The sequence below is a fragment of the Zalophus californianus genome, chromosome 13 (genome assembly GCF_009762305.2).
Source record: "Zalophus californianus isolate mZalCal1 chromosome 13, mZalCal1.pri.v2, whole genome shotgun sequence".
Taxonomy (NCBI): domain Eukaryota; kingdom Metazoa; phylum Chordata; class Mammalia; order Carnivora; family Otariidae; genus Zalophus; species Zalophus californianus.
This window is the reverse complement of record NC_045607.1, coordinates 13,782,083-13,805,046: the sequence shown is the minus strand read 5'-3', so window position 1 is coordinate 13,805,046 and position 22,964 is coordinate 13,782,083. Positions and strand designations below refer to the sequence as shown.

The 22,964-nt window shown below is 50.9% G+C and overlaps 1 protein-coding gene and 1 long non-coding RNA gene across 8 annotated transcripts in view; one reads left to right on the top strand and one right to left on the bottom strand.

Moving 5' to 3' along the window:
• Nucleotides 1-11,966, bottom strand: part of TRAF1 (TNF receptor associated factor 1) — a 29,619-nt gene extending 17,653 nt beyond the window's left edge. For 3 of the 7 annotated variants that reach the window (XR_003523832.2, XR_003523833.2, XM_027616527.2), the window contains exons 1-5: nucleotides 11,839-11,966; nucleotides 9,858-10,087; nucleotides 9,073-9,328; nucleotides 8,583-8,974; nucleotides 6,506-6,590 (exon numbers count right to left, since the gene is read on the bottom strand). Coding sequence is in view for 5 of the 7 variants with exons in the window: in XM_027616527.2 (XP_027472328.1) it covers nucleotides 6,506-6,590; nucleotides 8,583-8,722 (225 nt within the window). In the remaining 2 variants the exon portion in view is untranslated. Of the gene's footprint in view, nucleotides 1-6,505; nucleotides 6,591-8,582; nucleotides 8,975-9,072; nucleotides 9,329-9,814; nucleotides 10,088-10,123; nucleotides 10,245-11,838 lie in introns of those variants that run through there. The other 4 variants (XM_027616523.1, XM_027616524.1, XM_027616526.1 and 1 more) reach the window with 4 other exon arrangements.
• A 7,768-nt stretch (nucleotides 11,967-19,734) lies between these two features.
• Nucleotides 19,735-22,921, top strand: LOC113934948. The gene is made up of 3 exons (XR_003523843.1): nucleotides 19,735-19,890; nucleotides 20,332-20,368; nucleotides 22,878-22,921. It is a non-coding gene; the product is annotated as an uncharacterized LOC113934948 (long non-coding RNA).
• The last annotated feature ends 43 nt before the right edge of the window (nucleotides 22,922-22,964 follow it).

The following is a 22,964-nucleotide window of genomic DNA, read 5'->3' as shown; positions in this document are numbered from 1 at the left end:
GTCTGGATGCATTACGACGCATGGATGGGTGCGGGCCATGGCCGGCCTCCGGTGGCTGACAGAGGATGGGCAGGGTGACTCGGGAGGACTTCAGATGCCTAGGTGGCCAGCCAGGCGGCCCCCAGTCCCACCACTAGTCCACTACTCCAAGGTGGGCTCCTTGGAGTGCCACAGGGGCTAAGGGGGTGGGCTCTGGAGTCGGCCTGCCGGGGTGCAAAGCCCATTTCAGTCTCTTCACATGCTAGCTATTTGGTCCTAGGAGACTTGTTAACCTCTCCCTGCCTCAGTTTCCTTATCTGCAAAATGAGGATAATAATAGGACACCTCCGGGGCACCTGGGTGGCTCAGTCCTTAAGCGTCTGCCTTTGGCTCAGGTCATGATCCCAGGGTCCTGGGATCGAGCCCCGCATCGGGCTCCCTGCTCCGTGGGAAGCCTGCTTCTCCCTCTCCCACTCCCACTGCTTGTGTTCCCTCTCTCGCTGTGTCTCTCTCTGTCAAATAAATAAATAAAATCTTAAAAAAAAAAAATTGGACCACCCCCCCATGGAGTTGTGGGGATCAGAGGCGACAATACTGGTAAGCGCTAGCATTAGTTACTTATGGCGGCTGTTACAAAATACCACAAACTTAATGGCTTCAAACACCACCAATTTATTATCTCACAGTTCTGGAGGGCAGAAGCCTTCACATCAGGTGTCAACAGGATTGTGCTCCTTCTGTAGGCTCTAGGGGAGACTCCGTTTCCTTGCTTTTTCCAGCTAGAGGCTGCCTGCATCCCTTAGCTCATGGCCCCTTCCTCCATCTGCAAAGCCTGCAGCACAGCATCTTCCAATGTCTCCAGCCCTCTCTCGTCTCCCTCTTATGAGAACCTTTGTGATGACCCTGGACCCATCTAATTAATCCAGGGTCATCTCTCCATCTCAATTTAATCCTTGATTTAATCACATCTGCAAAGTCCCTGTGGCCATTGTTATGGGCAGAGTTGTGTCCCTTGACTCATCTGCTGGGAATCCCACCCTCCAGAACATGACTGCATTTGGGGACAGGGTCTTTATAAAGGTAATGAAGTTAAAATGAGGGCAGCAGGATGGCCCTTCTCCGACATGACTGGTGTCCTTATGACGAGAACATTTGGACACCACGGGAGGATGACAGGATGACACTGGAAGAAGGCACCGTCTACAAGCTGGGAGAGAGGCCTCGGACGAATCCCACTCTGCCTTCGGCTTCTTGCCTCCAGAACTGTGAGAAAAGACGTCTCTGTTGTTCACACCACCCAGTCTATGTGATGGTGGCTGGAGCAGATGAATCCAGCCACGTAAGGTAACATATTCACAGGTTCTGGGGGTTAGGACGTGGAGCTCTTTGGGGAACACTGTTCTGCCTACCACAGCACTCCATAAATGTTAGCCATAAGTAGTAGCTATAAGCAGTGTATTATTCGTAGTTTCATTCCATGGATTAAGCACTGCCCTTGGGGTATCTTTTTTTTTCTTCCATGGCTGTTATATATATGCTTCTCATTTAATTCTCCCATCTTGAACTCTTTTTTTTTTTTTAAAGACTTATTTATCAATTTGAGACAGAGAGAGAGAGAGAGAGAGAAAGCATGAGCAGGGGGAGGGGCAGAAGAAGAGGGAAAGGGAGAGAATCTTCCAGCAGACTCCCTGCTGAGCATAGAGCCCGATGCAGGACTTGATCCCAGGACCCCAAGCTCATGACCCGAGCCGAAATCAAGAGTTGGGGGACGCTTGACCGACTGAACCATCCAGGCACCCATTTCACATCTTCAACTCTTAATAACTAATCCTATAAAACCCTATTTTGCCATTGGATTTCCTCAGGGAGATGAGAACATCCTAAACGTGTTTGTATTTATACTGGACCAAAGCATTCTTGCATGTTTTTTCATAGGATCCCTGCAGCGACAGGGCAGGAGCAGGTAGGGTGGGATTAGCTTCCTCTCAAGACAGATGGAAAACTCTGAGTTAAGGGCTGGCCTGAGGTCACAGCAAACTCGAACACTGAGGAGCCGCCTGGACCTGGGTCTTCTGGCCCACAGTTACAAGACCTTGCAAGGGTTTGTGGCTTTCTCGGCAGCCGAGCGAGCACGGCCCCGGAGGATCTCAAGGAGGAGGCTGGAGCTCTGAGGCTCCGCTTCTCGTGTAAGTGGGGAATCCGAAGCTCAGGGACGGCCAGTGGTTTGCAGGCGGTGATGCCAGTTCAGGGCAAAGGCAAAGTAGAGGCCAGGGACCTACAGTCCACGACCAGGGTCCTTCCTCCCAACCGGGGAGTCTTCGCCTGACCCAGAGGGTGGCCTCCCCTAAAGGGTGGGGCCGGAGGGGCCGGGAGTGGGAATCAGGCCAGGGCTGCAGAGGAAGAATAGGGCATCTGTCCTGGGCCCAGCCTGGTATGCCTGGAGCCTCAAGCGGCCCCTGTGAGTGGCCCCAGTGCTTGCAAATAGCTAAAAATAAAATCCACAGTGGAATTTTCTCCAAGGAGGAAACAGAAACAGAAAACAAAATCCCAGCCCCGAGGGAACACTTGTCCTTCTGTCTGTGTCCGAGAAGTCTGGGGGTGTGTGTTATTCCCGGCCACCGTGCTCACCCAGGCCCTTTGTGATGGGGTCAGCAGGGGGTCCCATCCAGGCCCCCTCCCCACCACTAGGGGACCTGTGGGCTTCTGAGAATGTGAGTATGAAGAGGGTGCCAGGCACGGCCCCCACTGCCACACCGGGCACAGAGGCTGGCTCGGGTCCTGCTCGGGGGTCAGCTGGTGCTGAGGGGGAGATCTTTCACCGGGATGGGGGGACCTGGTCAGCCTGCCTCTGTACCAGAGCCTGTTTCCTCTTTGGCAACTTCTTTTTTTTTTTTTTTTTTTTAAACATTTTATTCATTTATTTATTTGAGAGAGAGAGAATGAGAGCGAGTACATGAGGGGGGGGAGGGGCAGAGGGTGAAGCAGACTCCCTGCTGAGCAGGGAGCCCGATGTGGGACTCGATCCAGGGACTCCAGGATCATGACCTGAGCCGAAGGCAGTTGCTTAACCAACTGAGCCACCCAGGCGCCCCCTCTTTGGCAACTTCTGCTCAGCTCAACGACCACCTCCCTCCAGGAAGCCCTGCCTGAGTGTCCTAGTTGAAAGCACTCTTGCCCATTCCTGTTTTCCCGTAGCACCTGGTGGACTCCAGTACTCAGGGCTGATGGTGTTATTTAAATCTGCATAAAACACTTGGGGTGATCCACTGAGAGAAGGTGCCACCAGCCAAGGAGGGCAGGGCTTAGAACCTGGGCTTGCTTCCCCCTTACGGTAGGACTTGGGTCCAGGTGCACCTTCTCACTGAGCCTCAGTATCTTACCTAAAATCTCGGTAAAACGGGGATATTACTGCCACCATGACACAGGATGTCACAGGGTCGACACACTTCAAGGGACACCGATAAAGGGGAGAAATAGTTACCCCAAGTGCACAGAGACTGGGGACGGACTCCAGAGGGACATGGTCAGTGTCTTCCCACAGATGCGGGCGCACTTCGGGGGGCCGAAGGCTGACTGACTTGCCTCTCGTGGCCCCCAGGGAGGGAAACAGAGTCCAGCTCAGTACAAAGGGGAACACGGCGCGAGCGTCAGGGTGCCCCCGGATCGAAGGGGTTGTCTCGTGGGGTCACAAGCCCGCGGCCTGTCGTAAGCCACTGGCGTCCGAGGCCAGCTTGCTTTTGGCCTCTGCGGGTGGTCTCCGAGGCAGGAGAGTGAAAGGAACAATCCTCCTCACAGGGTCACGGCAGACAGAACTGAACGTTATTTTCCAGACACCGGGCTGTTCCTTATTTCACTGTCACTTCTAGAAGAAGGTCATTCCAGGCAAGAACCAAGCCTCTAACTAGGTCAACAGTGATCCTTTAATATCTGGGTCTTCTATTAGCTCCTGCGTCCACGGCTGTGAGCGCTTCTGAGACAACTAATCTACAGAAGCCAGAGGATCAGGACTCGTTGATCAGCAGATGGCATGGGCGCCCCTGGGGTTCACCCAGCTGGGCTCTGGCCACCCCACACCCCAGTCCCCAGGTTTACCTGCATGCACAAACTTCAGAGTGACCACATATGCAAAGTACTGACTTCTAATCAGCTGCTTTCCTTTGGTCAAAAGTCCCCCAAAGTTCCCACTGGGGTCAGGAGCCAGAGGAGCCTCTCTAGCCTTTCCGGTCTGTGGCTTTGTGCGGGTCTGGGACCACGGGCTCACGCGATACCCTCCCCCTCCCCACCCCTGGCTTTTCCCCATCAGGCGGGGAAGCCGGGGCGGGAGGCCTGCTGCTGCCCTGGCCCCCTGGAGACAGCACCCACTCCTACCCCGAAGGCGGTCAGAGTACCTATAATTCTACCATCAGATCACTTCATTTGATTTAGGGCAGCAAGCTTCCCACTGTGCTCTGCAGGACTCCGGGAGCCCCCAGAGTCCCTCAGGGCCCGGGACAGGAGAAAGAGATGGGATAACTAAAAAGGATGGGGTGCCAGGCTCCCCCTTAATTGGAGCACTTATACTCTCACTGGATTTCAGGTTCACAAAGATGAAAAAGTTAACACCACTGGATTATGAGATTGAAAATCTCTCTTACCTCTGAGATCTGTACAACGAATGTGTATTAATATTGTGAAGAGGGGAAAAAACCAGACAAATCGGAAACAACCTCCCTGGAGCACTCAAGCAGGCAGGAGCCTTAGAAGGCAGGGAGCACACAGCCTCTCTTTTGCAGGCGGAGCCCGGCGGCCCATACAGAGAGCTACATCCGGGTCTGCTGGTGTCTCATGGTTAGCTCACTAAGACGTCCAGACAGGGAGACTTGGGAAGCCGTTCCACGGGTCAGTTTATCCAACTAGCTCTTACCACTGTTGCAGAGTGGAACGTTCTGGGAAAACGCATGGGGTCCTTACTATGATTCCCTTGAGGGCCTGCAGGGGAGTGGCTGCTGAGAAGAGGACGGGAGAGCCCTCAAGGCCAGCCCTGGTGGGAGCAGGAAATTCCTCCAGCTCTCTGAAGCTGAGGGGCCAGAAGAGAAAAGGGAGAAGAAGGTGTGAAGGCTTGTCTGCCTCTGGCTTCCTTACAGCCAGCCACGGACAGGTAAGCTGGACATCACAGGCCCTGGGCTGGCCTTGCAGAGCCAATCTGGCTTCTTCATGGAGAAACAGGCATGAACGTGACCTCGGCCGTGCACACAATCTACAACACCATCCCTGGACACCAGGCTCCCAAGCGCTGGGCCGTGGTTTCAGGGCAAGGAGGGAGCTCTGGCTGAAAGCAGCCAGGAACCTCACCGAGAGGGAGGGTGGCCAAATGGCGAGACCCTGGGTGCCACGGAGTTTTGTGCTGAGACTCCCCAGTGGGTGTTGGGGCCCGACGTGTAAGACCGGGGGCTAGATTTGGAGCAGTGGTTCTTATAGATTTGGGCAAATACAAGTTTGTTTGTTTTTTTAATTGGAAGATGAACATGAAGATGGTCATTTTTTTTTTTTTATTTTACCAAGTAAAGGCGTTATCAAAAATCCTATCATCGACTATCACCATCATTTCATTTGTACAAAGACACGTATGGGGAGGATATAACCCCAGAGCAAAGGTTGATTCTACGAACGGAAAGGTTTTAGTTTTATAAAAAACTCACTATGATTTCCTTACTTTTATCACTTTATCACGCGCTAGCGGGAATGGACCAGGTCTGGTTGGCTTGTGGGAGCCTCTTCCCTGGACAGACGGACCTGTGAGGGTTCTCCCAACTTGGAAGGGCTAGAGTTCTAAACTGTGGTGCCTGAAAATGTCTCTGTGGCCCCTCACACTTCCAAAGCTGTTTCTTATTCCTAGAAGCACAGCGTGGCAGAGCTTGAGAGGTAAGCTGAGAAGGACTTCTCCCTGTCTGAGGGCACACCAGGGCAGAAAGAACTGTCTAGATCAAGAGGTGACAAACTTCTCCATAAAAGACCAGATAGCAAATATTTTGCACTTTGAATCCTCTATTGCAACTACTCACTGCCACCGTTGTAGGGCAAAAGTAGCTACACACCATGCATGAATGAGTGGCTTGTGGCTGTGTACCAATAAAACCTCATTTACGGACACAGAAGTTTGAATTTCATAAAAATTTTCATGTGTCACAAAATGCCATTCTTTTGACTTTTTCAAACCATTTAAAACATCAAAAGCATTCTTAGCTTGTGGGCCAGACAAAACCAGGTGGCAAGCTGGTTTTGGCCTGCAGGCCGTAGCTTGCAGACCCCCGGTCTAGACTGGTGTTCTCACCCTGACTCTGTCACACATCAGCGAGGTGTCTTTGGGCAAGTCACTTTGCCACGGTGAATGTCAGGCTCCTCACTGCTTACAAACTGAATTCAGTCCAGACTCTAGACAAGGGGCAGGTTCCTGCCTGGGACTTTGTGGCCAGCTGCCTAATGGCTTCAACCTCGACCGAAGGAGAAAAAAAGCGGTCAAATACCCTTTCCTGGTGGTGCCACATACCTTCTCCTGAGACACAAGGCTTGCCGGGCTTACAGACTGGGGGTCGTCCCCTCTGCATTTTGGACAGATCTGGTCCTCGCTTGTCCTGGGGATACATGAACAAATCCTGCTGAGTGAAGCATTCATGACTTCCTGGCACCAACCTCCATCCTGATAGCTCCAAAAGCCTAGGCCTTGCCCGGTGTGGCGGCTAATGTCAATAGGCTAGCCGGCTCGCCACCATCCCAGACCCACCATTCGCAAACCTCAAAAGTACTGGGCACCCCGGATGTCTTCCGGTAGTTTGCTGTGAGCTTAGTTGGCAGCCAAACCTGACCTGGGGTGACCGGAGGCTACCATCACCCTTACTTACCCCACTGAGTGTGACTATTTCTGTTTCACTGCAGAAACACTGATATGCTGGATTATAAGGGACTGCCCCAATCCCCGCTGGAAGAATGACGTAGTAATGCACTGCCTCGCTTTTCTAAAATTGGAAAGAGTCTGAATTCCAAAATACATCTGACCCCAGGGGCTCAGGTAAGGGATTGCAGATATGTGGCTATATACAGGCTTCTTGGCTCCCTCTGTTTGGCTTTGGGTCTCTGATTTTCGGGAATGACAGACGACCACAGTCAATTAGAACGAGAAGGGGCCTCAAAGAACTCGAGCTTCTTAACCAGGAGTGGGTGTCAGACTCTGAGCAGAGCGAAAAGCACCTGCATGCTTTCAGAAAGCTCCCACGTGACGCTGACCCACAGCGACAGCCACTGTCAGGCCCATCCGACACGGCAGGAAAACAAGGCCCTGAGGACTCATGCGTTAGCCAAGAGTAGACTGAGTCAGGAGCCGGGCATAGCTCTTCAGGCCCGGGTCCCTCCGACACCCTGTCAGCTCCGTCCCCTGCTCTGCCACGTTTTGGAGGAATGGGGAGGGAAGCCAAGAGACCCATGGCAAAAGCCTGAGATGAACCCAGAAACATCAGCTCGATGGTACAAGCAGTCAAGCTTTGTTCCCCGCCCCCCAACTGCCCACCTGGCTTTTCCACAGCCACATCCTCTCCCCTCCGCCCGGCCGCCCCTCTGTCAGAGCCTTTGAACTTCGCAAGCTTGCCTGATTCAGTCTTCTCACCTTCTGACGCTGTAAAGCCCCAAACAAAGGTCACACTGGGGGCGCATGGCAGAAAATGGGAGCACATCTGCCAGGAATCTGACCTGGGGCAAGCTGACCTAATCTCTCCATTAGGCCTCACTGTCCCCATCTGTACAATAGGCTAATAACAGTATCCACCTTTCCAGGCTCCTCTGAGGATCCAAGGAAAGAGCGCTTAGCCTATAGTAGGCATATAATAGTTGCTTAAGATGGGGATGCTGATGATCATATTAATGTCACACCTGAGTTATTTATGTTGTAAATATAAATATACACATATTTTTACATATTCTACACAATACGTGTGATGTATATAATTCTATACATATGTAAAATGTGTATTCTATATAAATATAAATAGGTATTTATATAGAGACATATACAATTTAATATATTCTATAGAAATATATAAATATAGATATCTGTGTGTCCCCTTTAAAAGGGTTGCCAGGCAACAGTACAAGGTGATGGGTGGTATTGTGGAAGGAGATGGATTTTATAGCAGTTTGTCATTTACCAAGGGAGTTTATACTCATTCTTATAAGAACTTTTCCACATACTGTTGGTTGGGCCTTGTCCCAATCCCGGGAGGTAGAAAAGAGCTGTGGAGGCATCTTACAGACAAAGAAGCCGAGGCTTCAGGATGCTGGGCACTCTGCACCAGGCACACAGTAAGCAAGCAGCACCGCTGGGTACAAACCCTCTCCCTCCCTCCACCCTGGCCGGCCTCTGCTGCGGGAGCTAACATCTTCCCATGGCTACTTCTCCCTCCATCCCTAGAGGGGCCTGTGCCAGGGACGACAAGGGAAGGGCGTGGAAACAGGCCCCGGGGGGTGAAGTCACCTGCCTAAAGCCACCAGCTCCTCTCACCCCTGCCTCCCGTCAGGGGCCCCTCCCTGACACCTCCCCCCCCCCCCCCCGCCCCCTGGCTCCTCCGACCCCTCACCTCACGGTCTCAGAGAGACAGGCTGCACAGCAGAGAGCCCTGGGCTCTGTTGGGTCCTGGCAGACGGTGGGGGGGCACCCAAAGGGAAACTCGTTCTCATCAGGGGCCGGGTGGGGGCTGCTGGCTGGGCCAGACGCCATCCTGGGGTCCCAGGTTGGCCAGGGGCTCCCAGTCTAAGCAACTGTGGGGAGGAGACCAGCCCTGTGGAATCTGTGCTGAGAGAAGAGGTGAGTTCTGTCTGGTGAGCAGGAGTCTGACGACTTTATCTTTTCGCCGGCTTGTGTGGTTCAACGTCACAGCTGAGTCACAGCAGGGATGGGGCAGGAATTACCCTTCGTGGTGCAAAAAACCCCCTGGATGGTGACAAAACGCTTTAGGAGTGTCCAGTCATTCTTTAAAGTGAGAGAGAAAAAGAAAACAAGTCAGAGAGAAAAAAGAACTGGGCCCCAGATTTTCAGGAACTGCAATCAAAGTTTCCCTGTCTGAGCACCTTGGGTGGCTGCTGGCTTCCTCCTCCTCCTCCCTGGGGACATCGGCAGAGAGTCACAGCTGGGGGCTGCTCTGTGTTCCCCGGGACCTCGAGGGAGCCCAGAATTCTCGGTGGGGGTGCTTGCTGCCCTGGTGGAAATCCCCAGGGTTCTGGAGGCAGGTCCAAAAATGCAAGTTCCAGGCACTTTAGCTCTACCCTGGCCAAAGTCTCCCCCAGGTAAAAGTCACTTCCTCACAGTGGGTCTGGATAACCCCATCTGTTAAAAAAAAAAAGAAAAGAAAAGGACTTGTAACAGGCTGTCTCCAAGGCCCCTCTGGGCTCTAAGATGCTGGGACCCCAATGGCCAAGGCAACCCGAGGCAGCTGGGAGGCTTCTGATGTCCCAACCTTGCCCGTGGTGTTCCTCATCAGTCATGGTGACAACACTGGGCCCTCCCCACTCCTTTGAAGCAAGGCCTCGGGACCATGAACTGCTCAGGGCCCTCCCCACATTTCCCCACTCAGGAAGTCATAGGTGGCCACACACTTGGGTCAGGCGCCGCAATTTCCCCGGCCCTGAGAACAAAGCTCTAAATAAATACTAGGTCACAGGGAGCTGGTGCAAGTGACCTGCTGGGGATTTGACAGCAGGAATTGAACACACAGGCACAGAGAAAGGAGGTGCATGGTCCGAAGTCACAAGCCCCAGGTGGGGGAGTAGCATTAGTACCAGTCTGAGGAACTCCAGCCTCTATGTTTCCTACCCTTAGAAGAGAGATGAAAGCAAGGCGACCTGGTGGTGCTTACAGAGCTGGGGTTGGAAGTCAGAGCATCCAGCCTGTTTTCTCATCTACCAAATGCAGGAGATGATCCCTCTACCTCTTCCCATCCTGCTGGATTTTGCAAACTTTTCACAGTGGTTTCAAATCCCGGGCCTTGAGGTCTGACAGATCTGAGCTGGGATCCCAGGTCTTCCATGTGCTAGCTGTGGGTCCTGGGACATGGTCTTTAACTTCTCTGAAACTCAGTCTTGGCATCTGTCAAGTGGGGCAGAATAATAACGTCTACTTTACCTGACTGTTGTGGTGACCAAGTGAGGGGGTGGGCAGAAGCCTCGCATGGTACATGGCCCAAGCGAAGTGCTTGGAAGGCTCTGACACTGTATCCCAGGGACGGCCACAGCCCTTCCAGCTCCTCAAGATCAAGGGAAAGAATTAAGATGGTAAAAATTATGCTTCTACAGTGTTTCCACATCCATCAACGTTACTTGAGCCTTGTAAGTGGGCAAGGCAGGTCTGATGTCCTCTGACCCTAGAAAAATTCAACCGTCCCCCTTCCCTGGAGCGATATTGGGGCTGCTGGCAAAGAGGACATGGCCCCCTACCGCTGCAGGTGTAAATCGGGACCTCCACCCTCACCCGGGTCAGCTGTGGCCTGGCCCTCTCAGCAAATGACCTTGAGGCCTACTGTGGAGAAGGCCTATCAGAAAGGCACTCCCTTAACCACATACCCCAAGCCTGCAAACTTCCCTGCATCCCCACCGATTCCCTCTTTCCCTTCATTTGGCATAGGCTGACCCCTGTCTCCCCATCCAAGTTCTGGGTCCCTTTCCTCTCCCCTCTGTCTTCAATGCCTCCCTCTCTACCAGATCTTCCCTATCAGCATCAAGGTATGCCCTGTTCAATAATAAAAGTTAAGAATAATAGGCACAGCACTTTAGTGCCATGTTAAGTACTTTTAACCACCTCATCTAATCTTCACAGGACCCCTTTGTGGCAGGGAGTGTCTTCATCATCCCATTTTACAGATCAGGCACAAACCGGTTAGGTGACTTGCCCAAGGCCTCACAGATAGTGTGTGGGGACTCCTGAACCCAGAGCCTGTACTCTAACCACACAATCCACCCATATCCCAAAGGCCTCTCCCACATCTACACTCTCTGCACACTTTAATAGAACTTGTAGAAAAGACTGTCTACGCAGAGAATTCCTCACTGGAATCTCCAGAACCATCTCCCCAAGGTTCTCAATGTTGGGGTCACCAGTGCCCAGGGCCTGTCCCAGTTTCTATCTAACCAGCCCTCTGACCAGCACTTGACCCCATTCTTGGCCCTCCTTTCAAATTCCCTTCCTTCCCTTGGCTTCTGCATCCACTCCGTGTACCCCCACCCCCCCACTTCTCTGGCTGCTCTTTATCTTCTCCTCTGAACCTCCACTGGTCCCATCTCCGTGACTCCACCGCGGGGATCCACAAGGTTGGAGTCTCTCTGCGCCGCGTACCCCCGCCTCCCTCGCCAGCCATCCCCTTGACCTTTGGGGTGCGCCTGGACTAGACCCCTGGAGTCTCGGTGGTCTGCCACCACGCGCCCATCGCGACCCCAACCCAAGCAGAGCCCCCTCTCCCCTCTGTCGCCCGGCTCGATGATGCCGGGTCGCCTGTCTGTGGGCCCCCAGGGCGGGTGACTGTCCCCTCGCCACCCCCCGTGCTCCAGGTGCGTGCCCCGTGCCGAGAGCAGTGCAGCGCGGGCGACTAGTCAAGGATGGGCGAGCCCCTGGGCTGCCCCGGCTGCCCGCAGGAAGCGCCGGGGTAGGGAGTGCGGGGGCGGGCTCTGCAGCGGTGGAGTCCAGGTCACGGGCCGCGAGGGGAGGCCTGCACTGGGGGAGCCCCCGCCCGAGCGAGCGGGAGCTGGGGCGTCCCGGGCCGGGGAGCGCGGGGGCGGGGGCCGCGGAGCCTCGAGCGGACCCGGGGTGGGGTGGGGCGGGGTGGGGCGGGGTACAGTGCAACCAACCTCGGCGCCGCCGCCGCCACCACCGCCGGCTCCCCGCGGCCCGCCGGGAGCTTCCGGTGGGGCGCCGGGGACGTGGCCCGGGAGGCGGAAGCTGGAGAGGGCGGGGCGGGTCCTCGCAGCCCCCGCCGGCTCCCGGGGCCGCCCCGAGGGCGGGGCGAGCGCCTCTCCCGCGGGGGGGAAACTGAGGCTCGGGGCGGCGCGTGCAGCGTGGGGGCTGACACGCTGCCGTTGCCCTTCGCCCCGCGCCGTGGCCCCAGCGCAAAGGCAGCACTCTGGGAGACTCGGGAAGCGTTCGCAGAGTAAACGAAAACAGACCTGGGACTTGAACCCCACCGGGTCTCCCGCTTGTCTGAAATCCCGCGTGGGGTTGGGGTCCCCAGTCTTAGCCCTTTCGGATTCCTGCAAAGAGCCTAGCGCAGTGCCGGGCTCGCGCAAGCTTACTGGTTTGGGGCGGTCGGCAAAGAAACGGTACAAAGCTGTTCCAAAGGCGCTCTGCCTTTACAAAACTAGATGTTTTAAGGAACCGTTTCTGATTTCATCTAAACACACACACAGGAACACATATTCTTTATGAATTTGTGGATAGCAGTCAAAATAGTTATGGAACTTAGTGTTGGGAAGGAATTTTTGTTTAAAAGATACAAACAACCTTTATTTTTACGAGTTTGTCAAAGACTCCTCCATCAGACCTCTGATATCTGCAGGATTGGTAGCAGAGGGAAGAGTGAGGCTGCCCACTTTGTTGGTTTTGTTTTGTTTTAGTTACTCAGAGGCATCCATTAAATTCTCTTTATGTATCAGGGTCTCATTTGTGTGTGTGTGTGTGTTGATACCCAACTGGTTATGGGAACTGTGCTTTATTTCTTTGGTTTTGTTTCTTGGTTTGTTTTGTTTTTGTTTTTTAAGATTTTATGTATTTGTCAGAGAGACAGAGAGACTGACCACAAGCAGCGGGGGGGGGGGGGGGGGGGGGGCAGCGCCAGGCAGAGGGAGAAGCAGACTCTCCGATGAGCAAGCCCCATGTGAGACTGGATGCTAGGACCCTGGGATCGGTCTGGGATCATGACCTCATCTGACACTTAACCAGCTGAGCCACACAGGTGCCCCTGGTTTTGTTTTTTTTGGGTGAGACGTATTTAAGCCTCTGATCCATCCAGAGCAGAGCTTCTGCCGGCTTCTGAGGGAGCAGCTAATGCTGCAGGACAGGGAACCCTGCTGGTGAAAGAAGAGCTTCGGGTCCAACCTGGAGGGAGACACCTGCTTACAAACAAGCAGAGGCTCTCCGGGGCCTCCAACAGAGGCCATCTGGGGGAAGTTGACCAGCGGTGGTCTCTATAGGGTCTTTGCATTCTAAGAGAAATGGATTGATTTCTGGTTTAAAAATCCACTGATTCTTGGTCCAATCCTTGAAGGATGTGGGGGTCTGTAAAAACCATTCTCCGGCCCCACCTCGGTCCCAACCATCCTCTCCTCTCTGCCCCCAAAATAAAGCAGGGTAAGTGCACAAGCAACCTGACCTCACTCCCTTCATGTGTCACTTCCTGTTTTCAAATTAATGAGCTCATTTGGTGGAAATTTACCAAGGGAAATAGTTTAATTTTGGAAAGTACCAAAAACTTATCTGTAGTCATTTGGCTTATTTTGGGGGGCTCTTAAAATTGAGGGGGCATCACTAGAGGACCTCTGAGGGCTCAGGGAACAGCATGGCTGAAGAAATTGAAAGCCAAGCCCCGGGAGGCTGAACCTGACTCAGAAAGGAAATGAGACCTTTTGGAGACCACTCATCTCTACCCAGTAGAGAATTTTTTTTTTTTTTTCCTGAAAAGAAGTTTAAAAAGAAATGTAGTCCATCTGGCTAAGCCCTAAGATCTGGTGGTCTGAGAGTGAGGCCATGACTGAGGAACAAGAAAGCAAATGGGGGAAGTGGGGAATGTCTGAGCCTCCGTGGCCCCTTTCACATCCCTATCTGCTATGTTTGTCCTAGGAAGCACCAAAAGGCTCCAAAAGGATGGGGGTTTTGTCCCCATCCTTCAGCCACCGGGCTCTTGATGTTGAAGCTGCCTGCCTGGCCTCACAGCCTTGTGGGCCTGTGGCTCCTGAAAGGTACTGTGTACTGAATGGTCAGGAGGACTCTGGATAGTTACAGTTTTGTGAGTTGTGTTGGGCTGGTAGAGCACAAGTCACAAGCCCCTAAGTGTCTTCCCCCTCCTGGCCTGCCCTATTTCCAAGAGCAGAGATCTTTAATCCCTTCTAAGCCGGAGAATAGAAAACTGGCGAAAACTGACAAAGCTCTGACAATTTGGTGCTGGGAGGAAGAGGAGCTGTACCTTCCCTCTCTCTGCCCCTACCTGAAAATCTGTAGTGATATTGGAGTATATATTGATGTATTGGAATGAGCACTGGACTAGGAGTCAGATGTATGTTCTGTTTGTTTTTTCCTTGCCTCTAAACCAGTTGTTTGGGGGAAGGGGGAGTTGGAAGATGACTAAACGAATGCTTAAGTAATAGTTCAAAAATAACAGTTCATAGATTTTTTTTTTTTTGATAGAGGAAAATGACCTTAAAGATCATAGAATGTGTTGGGTTTTTCAAACTTTGTATTAGCTGTAGGACTGTGTCTTTGAATGCTTTCTGTCATGGAACCCAAATATATAAACCTGCTAGAGGCAGAGATGATCTGTTAAGCAGAGCAGGTGGCCCAGAGCCTGTGCACGGGGCTTCTCTCCTCCCTATCCTGACTCTGGGCTCCAGGAACATGGTTTAAAAATCATGGACCTAATGAGATGTGCTCAGGTTCCCAAATGTGGAAACTGGGATTCTCTCCTGGTCTGACCTGCCTCTGCTGTTCCAGCCCGTTCACCCTACGCTCTGACAACTGTGCCTTTGCACATGCGTGGTTCAGGCTGCTGGTGAGCCAGGGCGTGAGGGGAGGGAGACACTACCCTGGCCTGGGTCATTGGCCTTCTGGGCGAAGGCAGGATCAGACTGCAGCCTAAGTAAGCCCCTGGAGGATTGGGGTCTGTGGCCCCGGTCAAAATGATGACAAGAGTGGAACAGATGCCCTCAGATCCTTTGCACACCATCACCTCCAGTTTACAAATACACGTTCTGTGATCTGAGCACAGGTAGGTGAAGTGGGGCTACCTGACTCTTCGCTCCCGTTCAGTATGCCGGCCCCCTTTCCAGCCCCTTAACTCTTGACATTGCTTCCACAAGAGACAGGTTCAGGTCTTCTTTAGTGAGAGGAAAGGAGCTTAGTCACTGGCTCCATTTAGGGGTCAGGAGGAGTCTTCCTAAGGGCAGGTTGGGAGAGGAGAAGGAAATCAGAGAGTCTATCCTGGGGGGAGGCCGTGGGGAGAGGGATGGAGAAGGGGTCACAGTTGCTGCAGACATTTTCATCGATTTCACTTGAAGACTCGCACTGTGTTAGGCCATAAGCCAGGCCCTGCGCTGTAGCTGTGAGTGAGGCAGACGTGGCTTCTGGCCCCACCACGGCTACCTCCTAGATGTGCATGAGCTAGTTCCGAGAATACAGTCAGCTACTGACAGCCATTTGGGCATGCCTCTATTTGCCATCAACCCTTAAAATGTGGAGCCCCAAATGGGCTCTACTCCCTCTCCTCATAGACACTGAGTACTCCCAGTTTTGCCCTTCTACGCTTCCTTCTCATTGCCAGCAACACGCTTTGTCTGTTACAGCTTGTGTTCAGTAAAAACAGTTAGTGGGACGCCTGGGTGGCTCTGTCCATCCGACTCTTGATTTCTGCTCAGGTCTTGATCTTGGGGTCCTGGGATTGAGCCCCGTGTCAGGCTCCCTGCTCAGCAGGGAGTCTGCTTGAGGATTCGCTCTCCTTCTCCCCCTCCCCCTGCTCACCTTCTCTCTCTCTCAAATAAATAAATCTTTCAAAAAAACCAACAGTGACCAGCTTTCCTGTTAGCATTATCTTAATCTCCTCTGATAACTGCGGATTCCTGAGCCGCGAAATTTAATTAAATGGATGATTTCAGGTTAGTCACCTAGGAAAGTAGGAGACCAAATTATACTGGGTTCCTCAATCCAGATTCAATACTTCCCGAGGGTAACTTACATACAAGTGATATCAACAACAAAATAAAGATATATATACACCAAATGATCTTGTGAAATCTACAGCCTATAGAATACCCCCTCTGCCTTGGTGTGATGATTAAAAATGTCCCACGTTTCCTTCTGTTAATCTCCATCGTGGTTCTTAATACACTTATAATGACTGGCAATTTACAAAATGTGCCTGTTTATCAAGTTTTTTTTTCTTTCTGCTCCACTAGAATATATGAGTTATAAAGAATATAGGCAATGAAATGAATTAAATCCATTAAAGTAGAGCTGTATTTGGTTTCTTCATTATTGTTTCCCCTGGCTTAGCACAGAGGAGGCATTCAATAAACATTTGTTCAGTGGGTGACTAACATGCAAGACACTCTCCATAAACATTTTTAGTTGAGGGGAACACCATTGATGATGATTTTACCATCATCAAAAAACATTTAAGTATCTTCGACTTGGCCGTTTTTAGGGTGTTGTGAAGAGAGAGAGAGCATTCTAACAAAAATCTGAAAAGAAATCTGGGGTTGTTTGTTGAAGGGAGTTTCTACGTCGGGTGATTTTCACTTTCTCAACCGATTTCCAGATTTTAAGGCGAGCAACAGAGTGCCTCTGAAGTTCTTTGAACTGTAGGCATCAGAGGTGTCCCTAGGGTTTTTCCAATTATTTGTGGGACTGGCCACTTTGAAACCGAGATGGGAATTTCTACTTATGATAAAAGTGCCAATGACACTCATGGGAATAGTGATGTGGTTGAGGCAAAGAGCTTGGCTGACGGACCCTTTGATCCCTTTGACAAGCTCCCAAGATGCCAATAATGAGGAAGGCAAACATCTTTGGAATAAATACTAGTCAACCTACTCCTTCTCTGCTATCTCTGGTCACCTGTGTATGCTGCTCTAAGAGATTGGTTTTATCCATGTTAAATTCCTTCTTTTGTGGACTCTGGCAACAAAGACTCTCCTAAAGGTGGATACCCCAGGCCTCCAAGGCCTTTTTCTGGGCTACCGAATTACTGCTCTTCCTTTACACATACTTGTGTGAGATTGGGTTTCTCGGGCCTTTGGCCGGTACAGAGCAAGAATAACTCAATGTTTGAGCTCAACAGCAGTCAACATCAGGCTGAGAAGGGACATGGCCTGAGGGTCTTCAGCTCGCTCTGTCCTGAGGACTCGGCCTGAGAGAGAAAAATAGTGGGGAGAGTTTTTGCTAAGGAATTAGAACTGTGAGGAAAGTCCCTCCTATCCTTGGCTCTCATTTTTCCCATCTGCAAAGTGGGAGAATTACCTCAGAGGAATCCTTCACAGCAAGCCCTGGTGCTAGAGAAGGGGTAAACTCTCCCACCTGTCTGGGGGCTGCTCTCCCCACCTGGACCAGGAACCACGGTAATGGATGCTGGAAGATTCCACCAGATGTCTCGTCTCTTTGGACTCCAGACTTTTTTTTTTTTTTTTTTTTTTTTAAGAGAAAGCAATGTGAAAAACCTCCTCTGATGAATTTCTTTCAGAGCTCAAGTCAGATGAATGCCCGGCACAAGCCAAGGCTTGGAAACAAGAATGTGGGGCGGGGAGTAAGAGGCGAAGAACTGGGGCTACACCTGTACTCCCTCAAAAAAATGCCGAAGCTGGTGGCTGGGCAGGGCTGTGAATGTGGGCTTGGTATTCACCCATCTCTTCTGACCTTATCTTACAAAAGGGAAAATGGGGTCCAGAGAGGGGGACGAGCTTGCACAGTAAGTCACAGGTCTTCCTCTATGTTCTGGTGTTCTCTGGTCCCAAGATGTCTCAATAATACCCGTCCTTTCTTGTTTCTGCATTCATTTCTCCTTGGGTGTCTCTCCATAAGACTGAGTTTCCCGAAGGCCTGGAAGCAGGACATATTCATCTGTGTAGCTCCCTTTTGCCCAGCCTACATGCTATACACAAAGGAGGCCTAGTAAATATCTATTATGAGGGACTGATTTGCCATCTTAAGAGGATCCAGGGATAGTAGGAAAATGTCAGTCCTACCTTTCGCACCTCTAGGTTCCCAAAATGTATTTTAACAAACACATTTTTAGCTTAGACCAGGAGCCCATTTGCTCATTTTATTTTATCATTAATTTATTTTTTTAAGATTTTATTTATTTATTTGAGAGAGAGAATGAGAGAGAGAGAGCATGAGAGGGGGGGAGGGTCAGAGGGAGAAGCAGACTCCCTGCCGAGCAGGGAGCCCGATGCGGGACTCGATCCCGGGACTCCAGGATCATGACCTGAGCCGAAGGCAGTCGCTTAACCAACTGAGCCACCCAGGCGCCCCTCATTAATTTATTTTTTAAAGTAGGTTCTACACACAACATGGGGATTGAACTCACAACCCCTAGATCAAGGATTGCATGGTCTACCAACTAAGCCAGACAGGTGCCCCCTATTTGCTCATTCTAAAAAGAACCATAGTATATAGATTCCACAACACCTTCTGAGAAGATCACTGTCTTAATCATTTTGGAGCTATACTTGAGGCACTTTTGAAATGCAAAACCAAATAGATAAGAAAAGCCATTTTGTCCAGCTGCCATCCTTGGTTACAATCTTTGGTAACCAGTGTCCAGCCACACAGCTGGAGCCTGGGATAGGGTCCACAGTTCTCTCTGACCCTCTGATGACCGAAACTGGAGCTGCCTGGGAAGGCTGGGGCCCCGGCACCAGCTTCTGCCCAGGCCTGCTTCTCCTTTTGTAGAGAACATGTCTGCACAAGAGCCCCCCTGAACAACCTTGGAACCCCTCCAAGGACAGACCTGGAGACCGGCCAGGAGGGAAAGTGCTCCTGGGAAGGACACATCTATGGGAAGCAGAGACCACGGCATGCAGGCACACACATGCAAATGCTCGCAGGATGGCCAGATTGTCCAGGGTTTGAAGAGAAACTGGAAATCGGGATTTGGATGTAGAATATCTTGAGTTTTAGAATACACCATGAGCGAGAAACCAGACGCAAACTGGGTGAGTGTCCCCACAAACTATGTCTGTGGGCCACTATTTGTGACCTCCGATTAGAGCCTGGCACACCAAATGCATGACCCCAGCAGATGCGCTAACGTCCCGCACACAGCTCACCCAGACTTTGCACATTGTCTGTGCTTATCCAGGTGCAGACCTTGCAAGCACATGACGGAGATGGGTCATCAAACATTCACATATGCATGCTATCTCCAGGATGTTATTTTAATATGGTCACTTTCCAGCTGAGGAGACTGAGAGTCGGAGATCTCCAAAGTCGTGGAGCTCATGGGTGGTTGGACTTGCATCCCAGGCTGCCTGACAGCAAAGGTGGTGTTCTGAACGGCCGGTGATACAAACTGCCTCCCAGATGCTTGTACTCCCAACTGAAATGCCTGCTAATCTGCATCCCTTGCTAAACTCAGCTCCTTGTGCTCAGGGACTGTGTTTTCTTTGTTGTTGCATTCCTACCCCCTAGCACTGTGCCCACTGGAACATAGAAAGTGCTCAATAAGTACCTGGGGGGTTGCCCACAGGCAAACAAACAAGTGTGCACATAGAGGCACATATAACCCGCATACAGTCACGTAGCTCCACTGTGCCCGGGAGCACCTGAACACTCAGAGTCCCACAGGAACACCACCCACCCCCATCCCCTACCTCCCAGGGTATCCAACCCAGCTGGGCCTCCCTGAGTCCCCCTGCCAGCCTTGCCCAAAGCCTTCACAAATTGTTTCCTGGAAATCTCAAGGCGGCTGTGGTGTTCTTTTCCTCTAACTCAGGAGACAACTCAGCAGTTTTGTTTTTCAAAGTCTGGGACTCATAAACCTGGAATCCTTTCTTGGTTTTTTTTCCACTAGAATTTTCCTTGGCTGGGTGCCTTTCGCCAGGGCCTTGGCCAAGAGGTTACACTCAGCATGCCCTCTGCCGGGCTCCATCCTCCCAACCTAGTGGGCAGTTGCAGAGAGCAAAAGAGGGGACCTGACTCAGGTACAATCACTTTACAGATGGGGAAACTGAGTCCGACGGCGCTAATGGGGAGAGGTTGGGGAAGGTAGGCTCATTCTAAGTATGTGCCAATGCGTACTACTACTAACTACTTTGTAGTTTTCTTTTTAAATTGTTGAAAATAATAACAGAAGAAATAGCTTCCAGAGCTCAGACATAGCAGAGAAAGGCCCTCTGCTCTCACTGGCCTCTGTGTGGGTAAGTGTGAGGGGTTTAGGAAATTCATCAGATTCGACTTTATCCTTGAATCCCTATCACATTTAATTGGCAAGGAAACCAAGACACAGAGATGTTGGGGGGAAGGAGAAGGAGGAATATTCTTTGAGCATCTGCTATGTGCTCGCTATGCTTACAAATTCCCTCTTGCTTACTCTTCACGGCAACATTGTTGCCGAGGTAAGTGGTTTTGTTTCCATTTTACAGATTAACACATAGAGGCTGAGGGAGGTCTCAAGATCAGGTAAGGGTAAGGGGAAAGCTGGGATTTGAATCAAAACCTGCTGTTTTCTTGGCTTTGCAGCCTCCTGGATTTTTTTCATTTGGCTTCAAAAGGCCCAGGGTGAAGACTTTGTAGGCGGGCTCATCGAGGCAAGGTTTCCATGGCCCTCCTGCTCAGAAAGGGACACCCCTCTCCTTGGCCTCTTCCAGAGGGCAGTTTGGGGGCCGTGGGGAGATGGGTTGAGCAGCCCCATCAGGCTTGAAGCTGAGGGCCTCAGGGCTGAAAGGAGGGTGCTGGGACTGGCAGCTGTGCCAAGTGCCCTTAACTAAGAGTAAAAACAGGATTGGATGGCTTTACAAACTGAACTCATGAGAAGTTCCAAAGGGCAAGGGTTTTCCTGGAAAAGAAAGCAAGTCCTGGAAGGTTTTTGTTTTATTTTTCTTGTTAATGGGACCCGGGTTAATGACTTAAGGAAATGAGCACATTTCACCAAGAATTAGTCACTGCCCTTCTAAACCCATCGTCCATCTTACTGCCCTGTTCAAAACCTTCAAAACTCATTTCCTGTAGGCAAAAATCCAAACCCCTTATCTTGTTCATTTTGGGTCTGGCTTGGCTTTATCTCTCACTCGTCTTGTTTAAACAAACCACCTAGTGGCGTCTGTACACACGTCCTTGATTCCACCACTGGACATTTAATCATATAATTCCCTCTCTCTTTCATTTCAGCTTAGGGGTGGGTATCTTAGTCTTTCTTTGAGACCCAGCTCAGAGCTGCTTTCTCCATGGAGCCTTCCCTATGGTGTCCAACAGGAACTCTGCTCCCTTGTGCTAGCCTTACGGATACATGTTCTAGTTCTCCTAATAGACTGAAACTCTTGAGAAACACACACACATAGACACACACATGTACCCTTCATTACTGCTTAGCCGTATGGTGCCATAGAAAGAAACTTGAGGCCCTCAGTGCTGCCAATAGATTAGAGTTGAACAAAGATTGTGTTGGAGTGAGCAATTGCGTGTCTCCCTTTCTTGAGTCAAGAAAGGGGGGCTCTTTACACTTGGAACTAATATCACATTGTTAATTACACTGAGAGAGAGAGAGAGATGCTCCATGGAGTCTACTCAGAGAGCTTAATGTGTGCTCACCTTGAGATGGGGAGATAGGTGGCCTGGCTTCTGACAGCCACCAGAGAGTCTAAAGGATGAGAGATGAGTGCCATCCTGGGCAAACAAGACAAAGGAGAGGTGGCACTGCTCAGATCAACCTGAATGCTTCAAGACAGTTTGTGCAAAGGATGTTGTTCCCATGGACTAGAAGTTAGCCATGCACTTGAAGAACTGGTGTGAAGGCCTCTCAGGTGTGTCTAACGGGGTTGGGGTGGGCTAGCTGAAGGTATTGCTGGATTTTTAGGACTGCAGAAGGACTGAACAATGGGATACAAGGCAGTGCCATGCCCACATAATGGGGAGGTCCTCAGGGTTTATGGGGGGAACGTCTGAAAAATCCATGGATGTGTCTACACAAGAGTCAGCTTTAAAGCCACTGTATGATAACATTGGTCAGGTAAGACCTCTCCTGCTCTCCTTTCTTCTGCCTCTCCTCACCTCCCCAACCCCCCACCCCTCTAGCCCTGGAGAAGTCAGAAGTCACGTTTAGGAAACTGGGGAGGGAAATCTGGGGAAAATAAAGAGGCAGCTGTCCATGCCCCTATCTGTAGGGGTCCCACGGGCAGCAAGCCCCAGCTGGAAGAAAAGATTGAATTTTAAATCAAATTTGGAATTTTGCTTTTGTATGGGACTGAGTTATTTAAAAATAAAGTTTGTTTGGTGACTGAAGCAATCACAGGACTTTTTATTTCCTGAGAGTGATCAGAAAAGTTGTAGGATGCTTGAGTTCTCATTAAGGTGCAGAGAAAGGGCATCTCTCCGTCGGGGGGGTTGGGAAATGAAATTAAGTTGATTTATGATTACACACTGTGAGTCTCATCTACTCAATGTGTTGATCCTCTTTGCTATTATAAAATGGGTTGGCTTCTTTGGTTATATTTTTCTAATTGGCGGTGTTTGCTTCTATCTTTCAAAGCAATTAAGTCCCTGTGCTCACCTTAGGTAAAGTCGCTTTTTTTTTTTTAAATATTTTATTTATTTATTTGAGAGAGAGAGAATGAGATAGAGCATGGGGGGGGAGGGTCAGAAGGAGAAGCAGACTCCCCGCTGAGCAGGGAGCCCGATGCGGGACTCGATCCCGGGACTCCAGGATCATGACCTGAGCCGAAGGCAGTCGCTTAACCAACTGAGCCACCCAGGCGCCCCCTTAGGTAAAGTCGCTTAACAGGCACTGAGAGTTCAGCTGTGCTTCAAGCTTCAGATCCCTACCTTGAATGGATTTTAAGGAGCCTCATGTCCACAGGTCAATGGACTCGGTTATCAGTGGTCCTTTGTTGCACATTCCTGTATGAAAATCAAATTCTGATTCCGATGTTCTATTAAATGTAATAGACCTTAATTTATATCTCCGCTGTGCCAGGTCTTGTGCTTAAGAATACGGAGAGGAACAAGACACAGCCCCAGTCCTCAAAGTTCTCACTCACATAGGAATGAAGGGACATGGATA